The 18,264-nt window shown below is 33.1% G+C and overlaps 1 protein-coding gene and 1 long non-coding RNA gene across 5 annotated transcripts; both read left to right on the plus strand.

The window, feature by feature from the left end:
- Nucleotides 1-408: 408 nt before the first annotated feature.
- LOC136220767 (uncharacterized) lies at nt 409-1,456 on the plus strand. The gene is made up of 4 exons (XR_010684711.1): nt 409-542; nt 717-800; nt 908-1,122; nt 1,225-1,456. It is a non-coding gene; the product is annotated as an uncharacterized lncRNA (long non-coding RNA).
- Nucleotides 1,457-9,985: 8,529 nt separating this feature from the next.
- LOC136217588 (CMP-sialic acid transporter 1) lies at nt 9,986-17,899 on the plus strand. Of its 4 annotated transcripts, none has more exons than XR_010683501.1 (11): nt 9,986-10,122; nt 11,505-11,716; nt 11,892-11,975; nt 12,083-12,297; nt 12,400-12,478; nt 13,139-13,308; nt 14,079-14,265; nt 14,428-14,505; nt 14,626-14,771; nt 14,956-15,003; nt 15,058-15,102. XR_010683501.1 is itself a non-coding variant. In XM_066004178.1 (11 exons), the coding sequence occupies exons 2-9, from the start codon at nt 11,666-11,668 to the stop codon at nt 14,767-14,769; spliced, it is 1,008 nt and encodes a 335-aa protein (XP_065860250.1). In that variant the 5' UTR covers nt 9,986-10,122; nt 11,505-11,665; the 3' UTR covers nt 14,770-14,771; nt 14,956-14,998; nt 16,184-17,899. The 4 variants fall into 4 exon arrangements, 3 of the variants coding, with proteins under 3 accessions (XP_065860250.1, XP_065860248.1, XP_065860249.1); XM_066004178.1 differs by lacking the exon at nt 15,058-15,102 and adding an exon at nt 16,184-17,899 and having other exon boundaries at nt 14,956-14,998; XM_066004176.1 differs by having other exon boundaries at nt 14,626-15,102.
- The last annotated feature ends 365 nt before the right edge of the window (nt 17,900-18,264 follow it).

Consider the following 18,264-nt stretch of genomic DNA (forward strand, 5'->3'; position numbering starts at 1 on the left):
TCATAAAAAACGCCTCTAAAATATTTCTCCTCATTTCTCTTTGCTTTCACTATTATATATAGTATAGATATGTGTTGTTTGGAAAGAGATAACGATCGTTTATAGAGAAAAATCTATGCAATAGTGATTTGAAAAATGGAAAACGTGATTTCATGTTAAATGTAATTCTAAATAAGTTTAGTTTTCGAACTTGTCAACGGTTAATTATGTCATGTTTTGAAGGTAAATGACCATAAAAAGAAGTAAGAACAAAATTAAGGGTCACTAGTATAATTTACCCAAATATTTGGTACAAAATAGGAAACTTTCCAGCGTAACTTTTCTAAAAATTGCACAGAAACGGCACGTCGGATGTCGGGACATCAAAACGCAGCGTGTGGTTTGAACCGGTCAATCTCACAGACATCGAGTTGCAGATTTACTGCTACACTGTGATATACTTTCGCCGGTTCCCCCAATTGATCTCCCTCGCATTTGGATAGGGAAAGAAGAAATGCGGTGGTATATTTGCTTCTTTCCTCACCGTCTTCACCAATTCTCAAGTAAAGAATCTCAATCTGATTCCAAACTTTCTGTTCTCTTCTTTGTTTTTTCCCTTCGTTTCACCAAAATCAAATATTGTCCTCATATAAACCCTAACCCCTGTACTGCATTTCTTACTTTTTAATGCAATTCCTCTGTCGTGCATCTTAAATTTTGAAGTTCTCTATTTTCAGGGTATTTTAACTACATTATCTCAAAGTAATGGGAAATATAAATATGACTATGCAACTGTTCCTTTTCTTGCCGAAGTGTTCAAGGTACTTCAAAATTCATATTGCTTGTTTCGAATTTAGGTAGCTCTTATGGTGATAATATGTTCTTATAAGGAGGTTTAGTGGAATAATCATTAGGTGTTAATCTGTAGCTTTTAGTTTCTAGTTTTCTTTTATGGAGAGAGTGCCAGAATTCACCTCTTCCAAAGATGACTACGGATTGGAAGGTTGTTCGATTGTTTCCTATTCCTTCCGTCATTTACTTAATCCACAACAATGTTCAATTTGCAACCTTGATTTATGTAGATACTTCCATTTATCAAATAATGGGCAATCTTAAGATTCTTACCACAGGAATGTTATTTAGGTGAGAATTTCTGCGAATTTTTTTATGAGTTTTGTTTGCTTCTTCCTTATTTTGTTGCTTAATGCTTGCAAGTAAAGTAAATGTTCTTGTTCCCTATTGTAGGCTGTTCCTTAAGAAGAAGCTTTCTAATCTGCAATGGATGGCAATAATTCTATTGGTTGTTGGAACAACCACAAGTCAAGTGATATTCAAAACATTTATCTATATTTGTTAGTTGATCTCATCTCCATATGGATTATGTGTTAGTTGTTTCATTGACTTTCTGGTCTTATGGAACTTTTGATGCTCAAGATGTTGGAAAGATCGTATTTTATTGGTTAAACTTGTTGCTTGACATCAATTTGTTTTAGTTGCCGGGTTAATTTGTCATATTTGAAAATAGCTGATTATGATGATTAGCTTGACAATAGAAATGGATATACAGTTGTTGATCTCTGAGATAATTCAAACAATAATGCCACGATTATTTTTCCATTGATGTATGTCTAATAATGCTCATACTGGGTAAGCACAGTTACTTTATATGCAATGGTGAAAAGGATGAAATGGTTCTTTTTATACAATGTTAGTGTTGTGCCAAATGAATAACCGACATGCATAGAAGAAGGCTTTACAAGGCACTAGGTATAGTCATATCTTCGTTGAGCCAAGCAGATATTATGTTCAATGATGTTGATGTTTTTTGCATTTTATTTTTTATTGACTGCATGTTTCTTTTCATCTAATAGTATAATACAATTTGAAAGTAACCCATTACTTTGAATTTGCCTCACTCTTGGAATGACTCTCCTTTAATCTCTTGACATTAAAATCCCTCAACTGTGATATATAGTAGCATAAAAATCCAAATAACTATTAACCACTATAAACACCGGTTGATCACGTGAATTACGGATACATCACTCCTTTGTTTAGGGGTCATCATGTTAGTAATACTAAAGCTGAGGGATCATGATTGGAGATGGATCTAGAATTTTCTACTGGTGGAAGTAACTATATAGGTAAAATAACAACGAGAGAGACGTAATTCAATAGCTTAGTAATTTTCTCTCAAATTTTTAATGTATCTCATTGGTACATCCCAAATATGGAGGGGTCTAGGAGAATGCAACAAAAACTTTCATCCAACTAAAGTTATACATATGCCTTTGTCAAACAACCATTTGAACTAAAACTTTAATAGTTAAGGTCTAAGACTAACTTTTATTATTATCTCTAACATATCCTCTCTTGCGAATGCGCCCTGGACTTGAAACATGTACAACACAAGTTCATCTTATCATGTGTTTAAATCCCACTAATTAGAACCCTTGACCACTTGGTCTATGAGGCTCTATTACCATGTCAAGGAACCATTTGAACAAAAAGCTTAAACTAATAGTTAAGGTATAATACTAGCTTATAATTATCGGGATAAGGATCAAATTTGACCTTAACGTTTTAGAAGAAGTTCATATTTAAACACAGTAAACATTTTAGACACATTGACCAAAAAAAATTGTGATTTACTTGTATGTGGTAGACTCAGTTGTTAGCATTTTAATATGTTTTTTGTAACTGTGTCAATTACACATTAAATATCTTACGACGCAATTATCTTAGACGCAATTGATGTTTGGAAAATCCGATGTGATAGTTAAATAACAGTCAAACTAGCCCTTTTAAATTTTTAGTAATGCAGGGCTAAAGTTGGCCTTGATTGGAAATTTTAGGGTTAAATGTGGACCATTTTGTACATTACGGCCAAATTTGCAATTCACTGAAAACGTTAGGTCAAATTTGACCCTTATACCATTATTATCTTTAACAATTAGCAACTAAGAAAAAAACATCATGAGACCCCTGATCTTTAATTTTTTCGTGCATTAAATCCTTAATCTTTTATTTGGACACATCAAGCCCCTAATCATTTATTTTTGGGTAACATAAAGTCTTTGCTTACCAAATTAGTTAGTTATAAACATCTAATTCAGTTAAAAACATTTTTGTGTTTGAAATTATATTTTTTTACAGCATGAAATACAAATTTTAAAGTTTCCTTATAGCTACAATACACATAAAAAACTGTTTGACGTATGTGAAATGAATAATACTAGTTTTATGTTCAAAGGTGACTTTTATGTTCATCAAGAGCTTAATGTGACCGAAAGAAAAAGACCAGGGGTTTAATGCAATAAAAAATAAAGGATCGGGATATCAAAATCCTTTTTTTTTTGCCTACCAACTTCTAAATAATTGATCTGTCAAATGCATATTTTGATGGTTTATACATGATGCTTATTCAATTCAGTATAATTTAGTGGGGGCAATTTCATAAATACTAAGAAGTCATCATATTAGTAAAGTTGGGAGGCCATGAGTGTATTTTACCCTCTTTTTAAATGTATTATATAATCACTTGTAATATTGCAATTTCTTATATCTTATGTGTGCCTTCACTTGTTTTTCTCTGGGCAGCATTATATCTACAGGTATATCATATGCTGAATCAACTAACTATCATTATCAAAATAGGTCCACAGCTAACTGTGATCAATGTTTCTTTCTTTCTTTCTTTTCTCTTCCCATAAACATATACTTGCTTTCTCAATATTCATTTCAATCAAAAATTAAAGAACAAATTGTTAGGTTTTAATGAAAGCATTACCATCAGGAGTCTGTTCTTTCATCATAACCATCTATTAAACTCTCTGCATCTGATTTTCTTGTAGGAGGCAGATCTACTAGCATACTTGGGGGTGCATTAACACAAGAAAACCAAAATGAATGTATATAATCGGTATTTCACATATTAATAAAAAAATGAGGAACATAAAATAGAGAATGAGTGTATGTCACTTGTAAATATGGAACCTTACCTGCAAAGTTGGACTGAAATTAAAGAGGAACACGGACAGAACCATAGTCAATAGCATTGCCATTGATGTTGAATACACCTATAATAAAATTAAAGAACCCAATAGCAGTTAATAAGAGTCCTAAGTACAAAGTCATAGAATGCGGATCAGGATGTTAAGATATACCAGTCAACAGATACGTGGTAGAAATATTATATACATGCAAAGCACAAATTCACAGCAACAGAAAGAAGTAGATACCTTGACTATGTTGTCAGCATATTTCGTTAACCATGAAACCAGAAGTCCAGAACAACCTAGATTTAATACCACCAACCAGGTAGTTATGGTGTATCCATTAAAAAGGTGTTGCCACCAGGGTCCATTTTCAAATCCGCCTCTGAAATCATCCACCATAAGTCGAGCCATATTGAAAATTGCGCCGAACCTGGTTAAGGGATGTCCAGTGTTAAATTTATCCCTTCACAGATTCAAACTGAATGTATCTTGCTCAGCTAATTCTTTTTCTTTTGACTAATTTGTGGGATAGATTTACACAGTATGACATGCCCACATGATGTAATATCAATTCAACTAAATATAAGGAAACCAAGAACAGCAAACTTCAACCTACTGAAATCCACAATACAGATTTAAAGAATTAATTCATTTCGCTCTGCCTCCCCAGTGAAATTAAAAAAGTCAATATTCTTTCTCTAACTGTTCTAAATATCAACGTTCTTTCTCCCACTGTTCTTTCTCCCACTGTTCTTTCTCAACATTGTTACCAAGTTAACCTAGTTCCAAAATTGATCAGAGGAACTCAAAAGGAGACTCACATACATTAAATTCAGTAATGTAACTGACAACAACATAACACAATACATCACAAGAAAATCGGAAGAATCATTTCAGAAAATATGGAAATTTGAAGCATTCTATTTCTTCATCATCAAGAACAAAGCTAATTGTATCACAAAAACAATCTATTCTCGACAGTAATAACCAAAGGAATAACATATTATTTTTGGTTTACACTCTACAACCATGAACAAATGCTTATACAACTAGCGGAGTCGGAAGAAAAAATATTATTTCACAAATAGTTATAAGCAATGAATGTTTGGTTAAAACATAGTGATAATTAGAAGTTGGAGATATTGGATACCTACGTATATAATTGTACATTCTGCCAGTATAAACTATCATTGTTCTTCTTCATCAAGAATTCTATATAAACTCCAGCTGACCCTGAAATAATAGCATAAAAATCCCTCAACTTTGATGACCCTTAAACAAAGGAGTGATGTATCCGTAATTCACGTGATCATCCGGTGTTTATAGTGGTTAATAGTTATTTGGATTTTTATGCTACTATATAGTGGTTAATCATGATCCCTCAGCTTTAGTATTACTAACTTTTTTTTTAATATTGATTGTTCTTAACTTTAATTCTGGTATCTATTTTTTTTTAATATTGATTGTTCTTAACTTTAATTCTGGTATCTATTTTTTTTGGTGGTATCTATTTTGTTAAAACTTTAGTTGCATTATAGCAACAATAATAATAATTATAATTATAGAATCTAAGAAAAAACTATAATAATTAATTCTTTTTGCAATGAAGTGCACAAACCAAACAAAAAGATTTAACATTAGAAGAATTATTATTAATTTCTCAAACAATATTTTTGGTGAACTTTTAAATTTTTTATTTTCTTTATTTTAATTTTATTAAAATATGGAATAAAGTGCAAAAATACACATTACGTTGACAATCAATAGCAATTTTACATTTAACGTCTAAAATGGTGCAATTTTATTCATGACGTTGACAACCAATATCAATTTTAACCATAAAGTTGGCAAATTTCAGAGATCGTTACAAACTTCAAATATTTTGTTCATTTATTCTGCACAAATTTGCATATTAGTTGATTCTATTTTTTTTATTTATTTTACGTTTTTGTAGTTTCATAATAGAACTAAAGATTAATATTTTTAAATTCAATAAATTATTTAGATTTTTTTCCAACTTGTACAAAACACAGTATAATTTTTAATTGACTCGTACAATGAAAATGACAAAATTTGCGACGGAAAAGACACGGTATTACTTCTCAAATTGACTTAATTTGTCAACGTTAGTAGTAAAATTGTTCTTGCTCACGAAACGTTATAGGTAAAATTGAATAAATTTAGGGGAGAAATTTCTCTTGGCTGTCAATTTTAAAGATATTTTTTCACATTATTCCTTCAAATATATTTGGAGTACATTACATTCATGATTTCTCAACTTTAGCCATTTTATGGTTTATAAACTTCAAAAGCTTACATAAAAGTCTTTAAACTTTATCTTTTACTAATATAAAAGTCTTTTAATATTTTACCACTCCAAAGATAGATAACTCTTCCTTGTAGAGTTAATAGAAATTATATTCTAAAGAACTTTCATTCTTAAAGTTTTTGGTTTTAAAATCGTATATGTGTTGTTTGGAAAGAAATAATGATCGTTTATAGAGAAAAATCTATGCAATAGTAATTTGAAAAATGGAAAACGTGATTTCATATTCCAACCACTGCGTAAGCCCCATACAGAGATAGGCTGATTCACGAACTTTAGGCAACAGTTAATTATGTCATGTTTTGAAGGTAAATGATTAGGGATGCAACTGGGGCGGGGAATACCTGTACCCATTGGGGCCCCGCCCCGTTTTTTAGTAGGGACGGAGACCAATATGGTCCCCGTAGGCGGGTACGGGGCGGGGCGGGACCGGGTCGGGAAATGGTATCCCCGCCCTGCGGGGATCCCTGTACCCATAATGCCCCGACAGAATTTAAATCTTTATATATATATAATATAAAACAGTAACGATGGAACTGATGTGTCACTTCCTCCTCTTTTAGTGATAAAAAATTTAATATATTAATTTTTAATTATATTATTATATTTATCTATAAAAAGATTATTTTATCCGTACTATATCTAAAAGTTCTACAGAATTTAAATTAATCCCTAAAATCTCTCTAATTCTCTACATATCTATATATAATATAAAACAGTAACGATAGAACTGAAGTGTCACTTCCTCCTTTTTTAGAGATAAAAAATTTAGAATTTTAATTATATTATTATATTTATCTATAAAAAGATTATTTTATCCGTACTATATCTAAAAGTTCTACAAAATTTAAATTAATCCCTAAAATCTCTCTAATTCTCTGCATATCTATCTATATGTAATATGAAACAGTAACGATTGAGATAAAGTGTCATTTTCCCCTTTTTTACTGATAAAAAATAGGCTTAATACACAAATAACCCCCTGAACTTGTCCAAATGTTACAACTGCCCCCTCTAACTTTCAATTGTAACAATTTACCCCTCGAACTTGTCTAATTGTAACAATTTATCTATATATAATATAAAACAGTAACGATGGAACTGAGGTGTCACTTCCTCTTTTTTTAGAGATAAAAAATTTAGAATTTTAATTTTAATTATATTATTATATTTATCTATAAAAAGATTATTTTATCCGTACTAGGGTAAATTACATACATGGTGTACAACGTTTACCCATTTTCACACTTTGGTGCACAACCTTCAATTTTGCACACTAAAGTGTACAACCTTCTAGTGACCTCCCACTAAAGTGTACAACAGTTACATACATGGTGTACAACCTTTACCCATTTTCACACTTTGGTGTACAACCTTCAATTTTGCACACTAAAGTGTATAACTTTCTAGTGACCTCCCACTAAAGTGTACAACAGGTAAAAATGACCGGTCAACTCTGTTAACCACTTGGTCAACATGACACCTCATCAATTTTCAATCATTACAAATTAAAAGTGGCCCCAACATATTATTAAATTAGTTATGTACCCTTAATTAAAAAAAAAGAATTCCCTAATTCCTTAAGGAGGGACATCATCTTCTTCATCTTCTGATCTGGCTTGGCGAGTTCCAATTCAATCGCCATGAAAACTCGATCAAGCCAGAAGAAACTCAACTTATTTCCTACAGATTCAAATCCATCAGATTTCCATTTCGAAATAACAAAAATCGCAGTCTCTCAAATTTGTGAATCAGTAGGATTCAAATCTACCCACCTTTCATCCCTTCAAAGTTTATCTCACATAGCGACTCTCTTCATCAAATCCATCGCAGAAACCGCAGTGTCTTATTCCAACAGACCAAATCGCACTCAATCAAATCTGTTTGACATCATCAATGCCCTCCACGACCTCGCTTTGCCGCAGGGATTCGTCGGAGCCCCCGACCTTCACAGCAGTCGATTATTGAGTTCAAAAGTAATGAAAGATTTATCAGTTTTCGTAAAAATCAATGACGAAATCCCTTTCGCCAAACCTATTCCGAGGTCGGCACCGACTTCGATTCAAATTCTGAATCCTCCGTCGACGCCGATTTCGAATTCTGAGATGATTCCGAAGTGGCTGCCGGAATTTCCAGACGAGAGTACGTATATGAAATTTGAAAGAAGAAGCAAAAGGAGATGCAAGGTTTGGGAGAATACGGAAATGGTGAAAAGTTGCAGAGAAATTGAGAGGGAAAAGAGAAACAGAGAGAACAAAAATGTTAACAGCGATTTGAGGAGAGAGGGGGAGAGGGTGAGGTTTAATATCAATAAACTGTAGAAATATTATCATAATTTAGAGAGAGGAAATGTGAAAAAATTAGAGGTTTTAGAGGGATGATGTTAAAAAAAATTATGAGAGAGAGAATGGATAAAAAAATAAAATTTAGAGAGAGAAAATGTGAGAAAAATTAGAAGAGAGAATGAAATTCTTTTTTTTATTAAAGGTATAAAAGTAATTTAATAATATGTGAGGACCACTTTTAATTTTTAAAGAGTGAAAATTGATGAGGTGTCACGTTGACCAAGTGGTTAACAGGGTTGACCGGTCATTTTTACATGTTGTACACTTTAGTGGGAAGTAAACAGAAGGTTGTACAGTTTAGTGTGCAAAATTGAAGGTTGTACACCAAAGTATGAAAATGGGTAAAGGTTGTACACCACGTATGTAATTTACCCATCCGTACTATATGTAAAAGTTCTACAGAATTTAAATTAATCCTTAAAATCTCTCTAATTCTCTGCATATCTATCTATATGTAATATGAAACAGTAACGATTGAGATGAAGTGTCATTTCCTCATTTTTTACTGATAAAAAATAGGCTTAATACACAAATAACCCCCTGAACTTGCCCAAATGTTGCAACTGCCCCCTCCAACTTTCAATTGTAACAATTTACCCCTCGAACTTGTCTAATTGTAACAATTTACACCTTAAACTTGTTCAATTGTAAATATAACCCTAAATTGCTGACATGGACTGCAATTGAAGAAACACGTGAAATGCAAAATCTGCAACGCTCGTGGAGTGTGATAATCAGATCTTTAGCGTGATACGAATCCGGAGAAACGTTTTTACTGTTGCTTCAAGTACGGGATAAAAAATTCCCAATTTGGGGTTATGTTTTACAATTGAACAAGTTTAAGGGGTAAGTTGTTACAATTGAAAGTTGAGGGGGGCAGTTGCAATATTTGGACAAGTTGAGGGGGTTATTTGTGTATTAGGCCTAAAAAATATAATATAATATATTAATTTTAATTATATTATTATATTTATTTATAAAAAGATTATTTAAAATAAATGTGAAAATAAAATAATAATATTTAATTTATATAGCACCTTTATGTCATTAATTGTAATTATTATATTATATTTTTATTAATATTTATATATTAAGATGAATCCGTGCATCGCACGGGCCAAAAACTACTTCAATAATTATATGTTTATATTCGCACAAATACACTGTTTTTAAAACTTTTTTTTTATTCTTAACGCGAGTCCCAATTAGAGAAATTCGGTATAAGCCCAAGCCCAATACCAAGACCAAGCCCAAGCCCAGATTGAAAGAGAAGGCCGGAAGTGGATTTTATTGACAGGTCAGAAATATATAAAACATCAACACAGCCAATCCCAATCCATAGCCATCAGCTACAGCAACAGCAGCAGCAGTACCACCACCAACAAAAACCCTCCTCACTCTCTCTGCCCTTTTTCCTTTCTCTGCCTTCATCCTCCTCACGGCCACAGATTCCTCATCTCCTCCATTCCTCTCTGTAAACTTCTCCTTCTCTTTCTCTTTCTCTTTCAAATCTTGCCTAGAATTGCATAACGATTCGTTCATTTCTCTTCTTTTTCTGTTATTTTTTTCGTTTATTTTGTCCTTATGAATCGCCTGCTGTATAATTGCATAACTGTTCCACTTTTGAGTTCATATTGTCTTTCTGTTGTTTTGCATCTTGAAATATTGCAATTGCTATCCGGATTTTCGGATCTTTTTTTAATTTTTCGTTGACTGATTGGTTTAGATTTATTTATTGTGTGTTCATTAAAATTCGTTTTGGTATCGACTTTGTGAACTATTGATTTGAAGGATGCTGACTGTTTTCTTCTACCGCGTTGATTCGATTGAATGTTTTAATATGTTGAGTTAAGACTGTGTTTGGTTCTGAGGAAGAACAGTTGCGTTTAATATCGTTTTATTCCTTCCTTTACTTATATTTGAACAAACAGCTGAAGAAGGATGTGTAAAACTGAGTGTTTCGAACCTCTAACTTGTTGAAATACCACCAAACACTTTAACCATCTGAACCCGTTCTATTTATTGTCAACCATTCACTAATTAATTAACAAATATTAAATTTTTTAAATATTAGATTAATAAAACTAGAATCTTATTCTTTGTACCATTTCCATTCATTCACGATTCGAATTGTATCTCCTCTCCTGTTCTCTTCTCTGCTACTGCTTCTTTAGGGTCTTATTTTATCTCACCCACTCCTCCACACCGCTGGCGCCGCCAACCTCCACCTTGCACGCCGCCAACCTCCACCTCGCACCGCACACCGTCGTTCGTATCTCACGGCGCCGGAAACAAGAAGCGGCTTCTCGACCGCCGCCTCCACCTCTCGATCTCCTCCACCTCTTCTTCTGCACAAAATCTAAAGGTCTTGTTATCTATGGTTATTGTTAACTTAATAAAGCTATGGATAATAATTTATGTTAACTCTGTATGCGTTGATCTTTTACTGTTATCTGGCATGGTTTTAATGGGGGCAAAGCTGTTAATTTTGTTGGTATTTTTAGGTGATTGTGTGTGATTTGGTATTTTTTCTTATTGGAATTATGGAATTATGAAATTATGAAGCTGATTTAGAATTTACTATAATTGTATTGATAATTTTGATAATTTTGTACTAAATGGATAAAAGGGGATTCCCCGCGGGTGCGGGGATCTCCGTGGGGCGGGGACGGGGACAGTTTTTGTCCCCGTTTAGCTGGTGGGGGAAACCAAATCCCCGCCCCGCCCCGTTTACATCCCTATAAATGATCATAAAAAAAAGTAAGAACAAAATTAAGGGTCACTAGTATAATTTACCCAAATATTTGGCACGTAATAGGAAACTTTCCAGCGTAACTTTTTCTAAAAATTGCACAGAAACGGCACGTCGGATGTCGGGACATCAAAACGCAGCGTGTGGTTTGAACCGGTCAATCTTACAGACATCGAGTTGCAGATGCAGATTTACTGCTAAACTGTGATATACTTTCGCCCGTTCCCCAATCGATCTCCCTCGCATTTGGATCGGGAAAGAAGAAATGCGGTGGTACATAGTTGCTTCTTTCCTCACCGTCTTCACCAGTTCTCAGGTAAAGAATCTCAATCTGATTCCAAACTTTCAGTTCTCTTCTTTGTTTTTTTCCCTTCGTTTCACCAAAATCAAATATTGTCCTCATATAAACCCTAACCCCCGTACTGCATTTCTTACTTTTTAATGCAATTCCTCTGTCGTGCATCTTAAATTTTGAAGTTCTCTATTTTCAGGGTATTTTAACTACATTATCTCAAAGTAATGGGAAATATAAATATGACTATGCAACTGTTCCTTTTCTTGCCGAAGTGTTCAAGGTACTTCAAAATTCTTATTGCTTGTTTCGAATTTAGGTAGCTCTTATGGTGATAATATGTTCTTATAAGGAGGTTTAGTGGAATAATCATTAGGTGTTAATCTGCAGCTTTTAGTTTCTAGTTTTCTTTTATGGAGAGAGTGCCAGAATTCACCTCTTCCAAAGATGACTACGGATTGGAAGACTGTTCGATTGTTTCCTATTCCTTCCGTCATTTACTTAATCCACAACAATGTTCAATTTGCAACCTTGATTTATGTAGATACTTCCACTTATCAAATAATGGGCAATCTTAAGATTGTTACCACAGGAATATTATTCAGGTGCGAATTTCTGCGAATTTTTTTAAGAGTTTTGTTTGCTTCTTCCTTATTTTGTTGCTTAATGCTTGCAAGTAAAGTAGATGTTCTTGTTTCCTATTATAGGCTCTTCCTGAAGAAGAAGCTTTCTAATCTGCAATGGATGGCAATAATTCTATTGGCTGTTGGAACAACCACAAGTCAGGTGATATTCAAAACATTTATCTATATTTGTTAGTTGATGATCTCATCTCAATATGGATTTTTTTTATATAGTAATCTCCATATGGATTATGTATTAGTTGTTTCATTGACTTTCTGCTCTTATGGAACTTTTGATGCTCAGGGTGGTGGAAAGACGTATTTTATTGGTTAAACTTGTTGCTTGACATCAATTTGTTTTAGTTGCCGGGTTAATTTGTCATATTTGAAAATAACTCATTATGATTATTAGCTTGAGAATAGAAATGGATATATTGTTGTTGGTCTCTGGGATAATTCAAACAATAATGCCATGACTATTTTTCCATTGATGTATCTCTAATAATGCTCATATTGGGTAAGCACAGTTACTTTATATGCAATGGTGAAAAGGATGAAATGGTTCTTTTTATACAATGTTAGTGTTGTGCCAAATGTATAACCGACATGCATAGAAGAAGGCTTTACAAGGCACTAGGTATCGTCATATCTTTGTTGAGCCAGGCAGATATTATGTTCAATGATGTTGATGTTTCTTGCATTTTATTTTTTTTATTGACTGCATGTTTCTTTTCACCTAATAGTATAATACAATTTGAAAGTAACCCATTACTTTGAATTTGCCTCACTATTGGAATGACTCTCATTTAATCTCTTGGTAAAGGTAAAAGGCTGTGGAGAGGCTTCATGTGACTCCCTTTTCTCTTCACCAATTCAAGGGTACATGTTTGGAATTTTGTCTGCTTGTCTCTCAGCATTAGCTGGTGTTTATACAGAATTCCTGATGAAGAAGAACAATGATAGTTTATACTGGCAGAATGTACAATTATATACGTAAGTATCCAATATCTCCAACTTCTAATTATCACTATGTTTTAACCAAACATTCATTGCTTATAAATATTTGTGAAATTGTGAAATAATATTTTTTCTTCCGACTCCGCTAGTTGTATAAGCATTTGTTCATGGTTGTAGAGTGTAAACCAAAAATAATATGTTATTCCTTTGGTTAGTACTGTCAAGAATAGATTGTTTTTGTGATACAATTAGCTTTGTTCTTGATGATGAAGAAATAGAATGCTTCAAATTTCCATATTTTCTGAAATGATTCTTCTGATTTGTCTTGTGATGTATTGTGTTATGCTATTCTCAGTTACTTTGCTGAATTTAATGTATGTGAGTCTCCTCTGGAGTTCCTCTGATCAATTTTGGAACTAGGTTAACTTGGTAACAATGTTGAGAAAGAACAATGGGAGAAAGAACGTTGATATTTAGAACAGTGAGAGAAAGAATATTGACTTCTTTTCTTGGATCAGTTGCAAGTTTCTCAGGCAAATACTATCTGCAATTCTTTAGCAATTTCACTGCTGAGGCAGAGAGAAATGATTTAATTCTATGAATTTGTATTGTGGATTTCAGTAGGTTGAAGTTTGCTGTTCTTGGTTTCCTTATATTCAGTTGAATTGATATTACATCATCTGGGCATGTCACACTGTGTAAATCTATCCCATAAATTAGTCAAAAGAAAAAGAATTAGCTGAGCAAGATACATTCAGTTTGAACCTGTGAAGGGATAAATTTAACACTGGACATCCCTTAACCAGGTTTGGTGCAATTTTCAATATGGCTCGACTTATGGTGGATGATTTCAGAGGCGGATTTGAAAATGGACCCTGGTGGCAACGCCTTTTTAATGGATACACCATAACTACCTGGCTGGTGGTATTAAATCTAGGTTGTTCCGGACTTCTGGTTTCATGGTTAATGAAATATGCTGACAACATAGTCAAGGTATCTACTTCTTTCTGTTGCTGTAAATTTGTGCTTTGCATGTATATAATATTTCTACCACGTATCTGTTGACTGGTGTATCTTAACATCCTGATCCGCATTCTATGACTTTGTACTTAGGACTCTTATTAACTGCCATTGGGTTCTTTAATTTTATTATAGGTGTATTCAACATCAATGGCAATGCTATTGACTATGGTTCTGTCCGTGTTCCTCTTTAATTTCAGTCCAACTTTGCAGGTAAGCTTCCATGTTTACAAGTGACATACACTCATTCTCTATTTTATGTTCCTCGTTTTGTTATTAATTTGTGAAACACTGATTATATACATTCATTTTGGTTTTCTTGTGTTAATGCAGCTTTTCTTGGGAATTATAATTTGCATGATGTCGTTGCATATGTATTTTGCACCCCCAAGTATGCTAATAGATCTGCCTCCGACAAGAAAAGCAGATGCAGAGAGTCTAATAATAGATGGTTCTGATGAAAGAACAGACTCCTGATGGTAATGCTTTCATTAAAACCTAACAATTTGTTCTTTAATTTTTTATTGAAATGAATATTGAGAAAGCAAGCATATGTTTATGGGAAGAGAAAAGAAAAAAAGAGAAAGAAACATTGATCACAGTTAGCTGTGGACCTATTTTGGTAATGATAGTTAGTTGATTCAGCATATGACATACCTGTAGATAATGCTGCCCAGAGAAAAACAAGTGAAGGCACACATAAGATGTAAGAAATTGCAATATTACAAGTGATTATAGAATACATTTAAAAAGCGGGTAAAGTACACTCATGGCCTCCCAACTTTACTAATATGATGACTTCTTAGTATTTATGAAATTGCCCCCACTAAATTATACTGAATTTAATAAGCATCATGTATAAACCATCAAAATATGCATTTGACAGATCAATTATTTAGTAGTTGGCAGGCAAAAAAAGCATTTTGATGTTCCGATCCTTTATTTTTTGTTGCATTAAACCCCTGGTCTTTTTCTTTCGGTCACATTAAGCTCTTGATGACCATAACAGTCGCCTTTGAACATAAAACTAGTATTATTCATTTCACATACGTCAAACAGTTTTTGACGTGTATTGTAGCTATAAGGAAACTTTAAAATTTGTATTTCGTGCTGTAAAAAAATATAATTTCAAACACATAAATGTTTTTTAACTGAATTAGATGTTTACAGCTAACTAATTTGGTAAGCAAAGACTTTATGTTACCCAAAAATAAATGATTAGGGGCTTGATGTGTCCAAATAAAAGATCAAGAGCTTAATGCACAAAAAAATTAAAGATCGGGGTCTCATGATGTTTTTTTCTTAATTGCTAATTGTTAGAGATAATAATGGGATAAGGGTCAGATTTGACCTAACGTTTTCGGTGAATTGCAAATTTGGCCGTAACGTACAAAATGGTCCAACTTTAATCCTAAAGTTTCCAATCAAGGCCAACTTTAGCCCTGCATTACCAAAAATTTAGTTTGACTGTTATTTAACTATCACGTCGGATTTTGCAAACATCAATTGCGTCTAAGATAATTGCGTCTTAAGATATTTAATGTGTCATTGATACAGTTACAAAAAAACATATTAAAATGCTAACAACTAAGTCTACCACATACAAGTAAATCATAATTTTTTTTGTCATGAACAAAACTGCTCTAATTTATTGACAAACCCAGTTAAATAACCATCAAATCTGTTTTTTGAAATTTTAGATAAAGTATGGCTAAAATTGATCTTATTTGGAAACGTTAGGGTTAAATTTGCATCATTTCATAGGTTAAGGCTAAATCTGCACTTCTTCTAAAACGTTAGGGTCAAATTTGATCCTTGTTCCGATAATTTTAAGCTAGTATTAGACCTTAACTATTAGTTTAAGCTTTTTGTTCAAATGGTTCCTTGACAGGGTAATAGAGTCTCATAGACCAAGTGATCAAGGGTTCTAATTAGTGGAATTTAAACACATGATAAGATGAACTTGTATTGTACATGTTTCAAACCCATGGCGCATTTGCATGAGAGGATATGTTAGAGATAATAATAAAAGTTAGTCTTAAAAGTTCAAATGGTTGTTTGACAAAGGCATATGTATAACTTTAGTTGGATGAAAGTTTTTGTTGCATTCTCCCCCACCATATTTGGGATGTACCAATGAGATACATTAAAAAATTGAGAGAAAACTACTAAATTATTGAATTACGTCTCTCGTTATTTTACATATATAGTTGCTTCCACTAGTAGAAAATTCTAGATCCATCTCCAATCATGATCCCTCAGCTTTAGTATTACTAACATGATGACCCCTAAACAAACAAGATGACCCCTAAACAAAGGAGTGATTAATCCGTAATTCACGTGATCAACCGGTATTTATAGTGGTTAATAGTTATTTGGATTTTTATGCTACTATATATCAAAGTTGAGGGATTTTAATGTCGTTTTGAAGTTCAAGAACTGTTAAGTTAGTGACGACCAAGTTGAGAAGCCATGAGTGTATTTTACCCTTGAAAAGATTAAAACAACACGAGGTGTCTACTCAAATGTTGGGTGGGGTCACTGGCACCTAGGTCCAGGAGTTGCAACCACCTACCAAGCAACAATTATGGTTCAATGAAGGAAGACCCCATGTGTGATTCATATGCTTTTTTTGGTTGTTTTATAGTTTCAATAAGCACTATGCTAATAATTCAATTCAGTAACCCTCCAAGGCTCCACCATATATATTGTCCTCTAGTCTGCACTACACTACAGAGTAATTGCTCTTCTATTTGGCTTCTGATATTGGGAGGAGAGCGTGTGGTCAAGAATAATTGGACTAACAACTATTATCAATTATGCATTGGTTGCATAATTGCGTTGAATCACTAGTTTTACTTAAAGGCAATGGCACAAAATGTGAAAAAAGAACCAATCATACAAAGGTTGGCCATATTTTCCTCATCATACTGTTGCAAGTCCCTACCCATGTCTTTTCCTAGTTCTTTTTACTTTTGTAGGGAATTAAATTTAACTTACGGCCTGTTTGGTTCAGAGGTTGCCTTTTGCTTTTTTAATGTTAGAATGAAGCTACAAAGAGGAGAACCAAACGGACATCTAGCTTGTATTTGATAGGAAGGAAGTCATGTATCTAGACCAATTTTTACTTATATATAGAAAAAATTTAGGGTACTCCGAGAGTAATACACCTAATCCTTTAAAGATGTGATATTTCCGTCCTTTCCGGCCCCTCTGATCCGTCTCCGAGAGTAATACATCTAGGTTGTGTCATGGGTTAGTAATGAGAAGCTTCTAGTAAAAGGGATGACAGCACACAGGAATTTTTGTGTTAGCAAATGTTTAATGAAATTTAATTTAACAGAATCCATGGAAACTGAAATTACTAATCTGAACTCAATGAGTTCTTTCTGAATGTTTTTGGTTTCGCTGTGTATGTTGCAATTTCAATTCTTATGGTACCAGTAATAATTCTTTTAAAGTGTTGAATCTTTTTCTTTAATGATTAACAACTTTGGTGATCTTACACATAAATTTGGTTTGGGGATTCATAACTAAATCTTTTACTCCCATTGGCTCATGAATGTATGCATAAAATATGAACTATTATTGATATTTTTCTAATAACAACAATAAAGCCTTTAGTCCCGAAATGATTTGGGGTCCGCTAACATAAACTGTTATACGAAACCGTACAAAATTAGAAGAAATGTGATTGTTTAAAATGTTTATATTGTTACAAATAATCAATAAAAAAAATGTACAAAATTATTTTAGCTGATCGACAAATTTCTTTAAAAGTTTGATAAGACGGTTAAATAATTGTCAAACTAGTTTTTTCGATGGAAGTTTGATGTGACAATTAAATAACTGTCAAACTAGCTTTTTCGATAATATAGTTAGGGTCAAATTTTATCCCTTTCATGTTAAAAAGTGGACTTATGATTTAATGAAAATCACATTCTTATGGTATATATTTTCCCGTCTCATGAA

This window comes from Euphorbia lathyris, chromosome 2 (assembly GCF_963576675.1).
Source record: "Euphorbia lathyris chromosome 2, ddEupLath1.1, whole genome shotgun sequence".
Taxonomy (NCBI): Eukaryota; Viridiplantae; Streptophyta; class Magnoliopsida; order Malpighiales; family Euphorbiaceae; genus Euphorbia; species Euphorbia lathyris.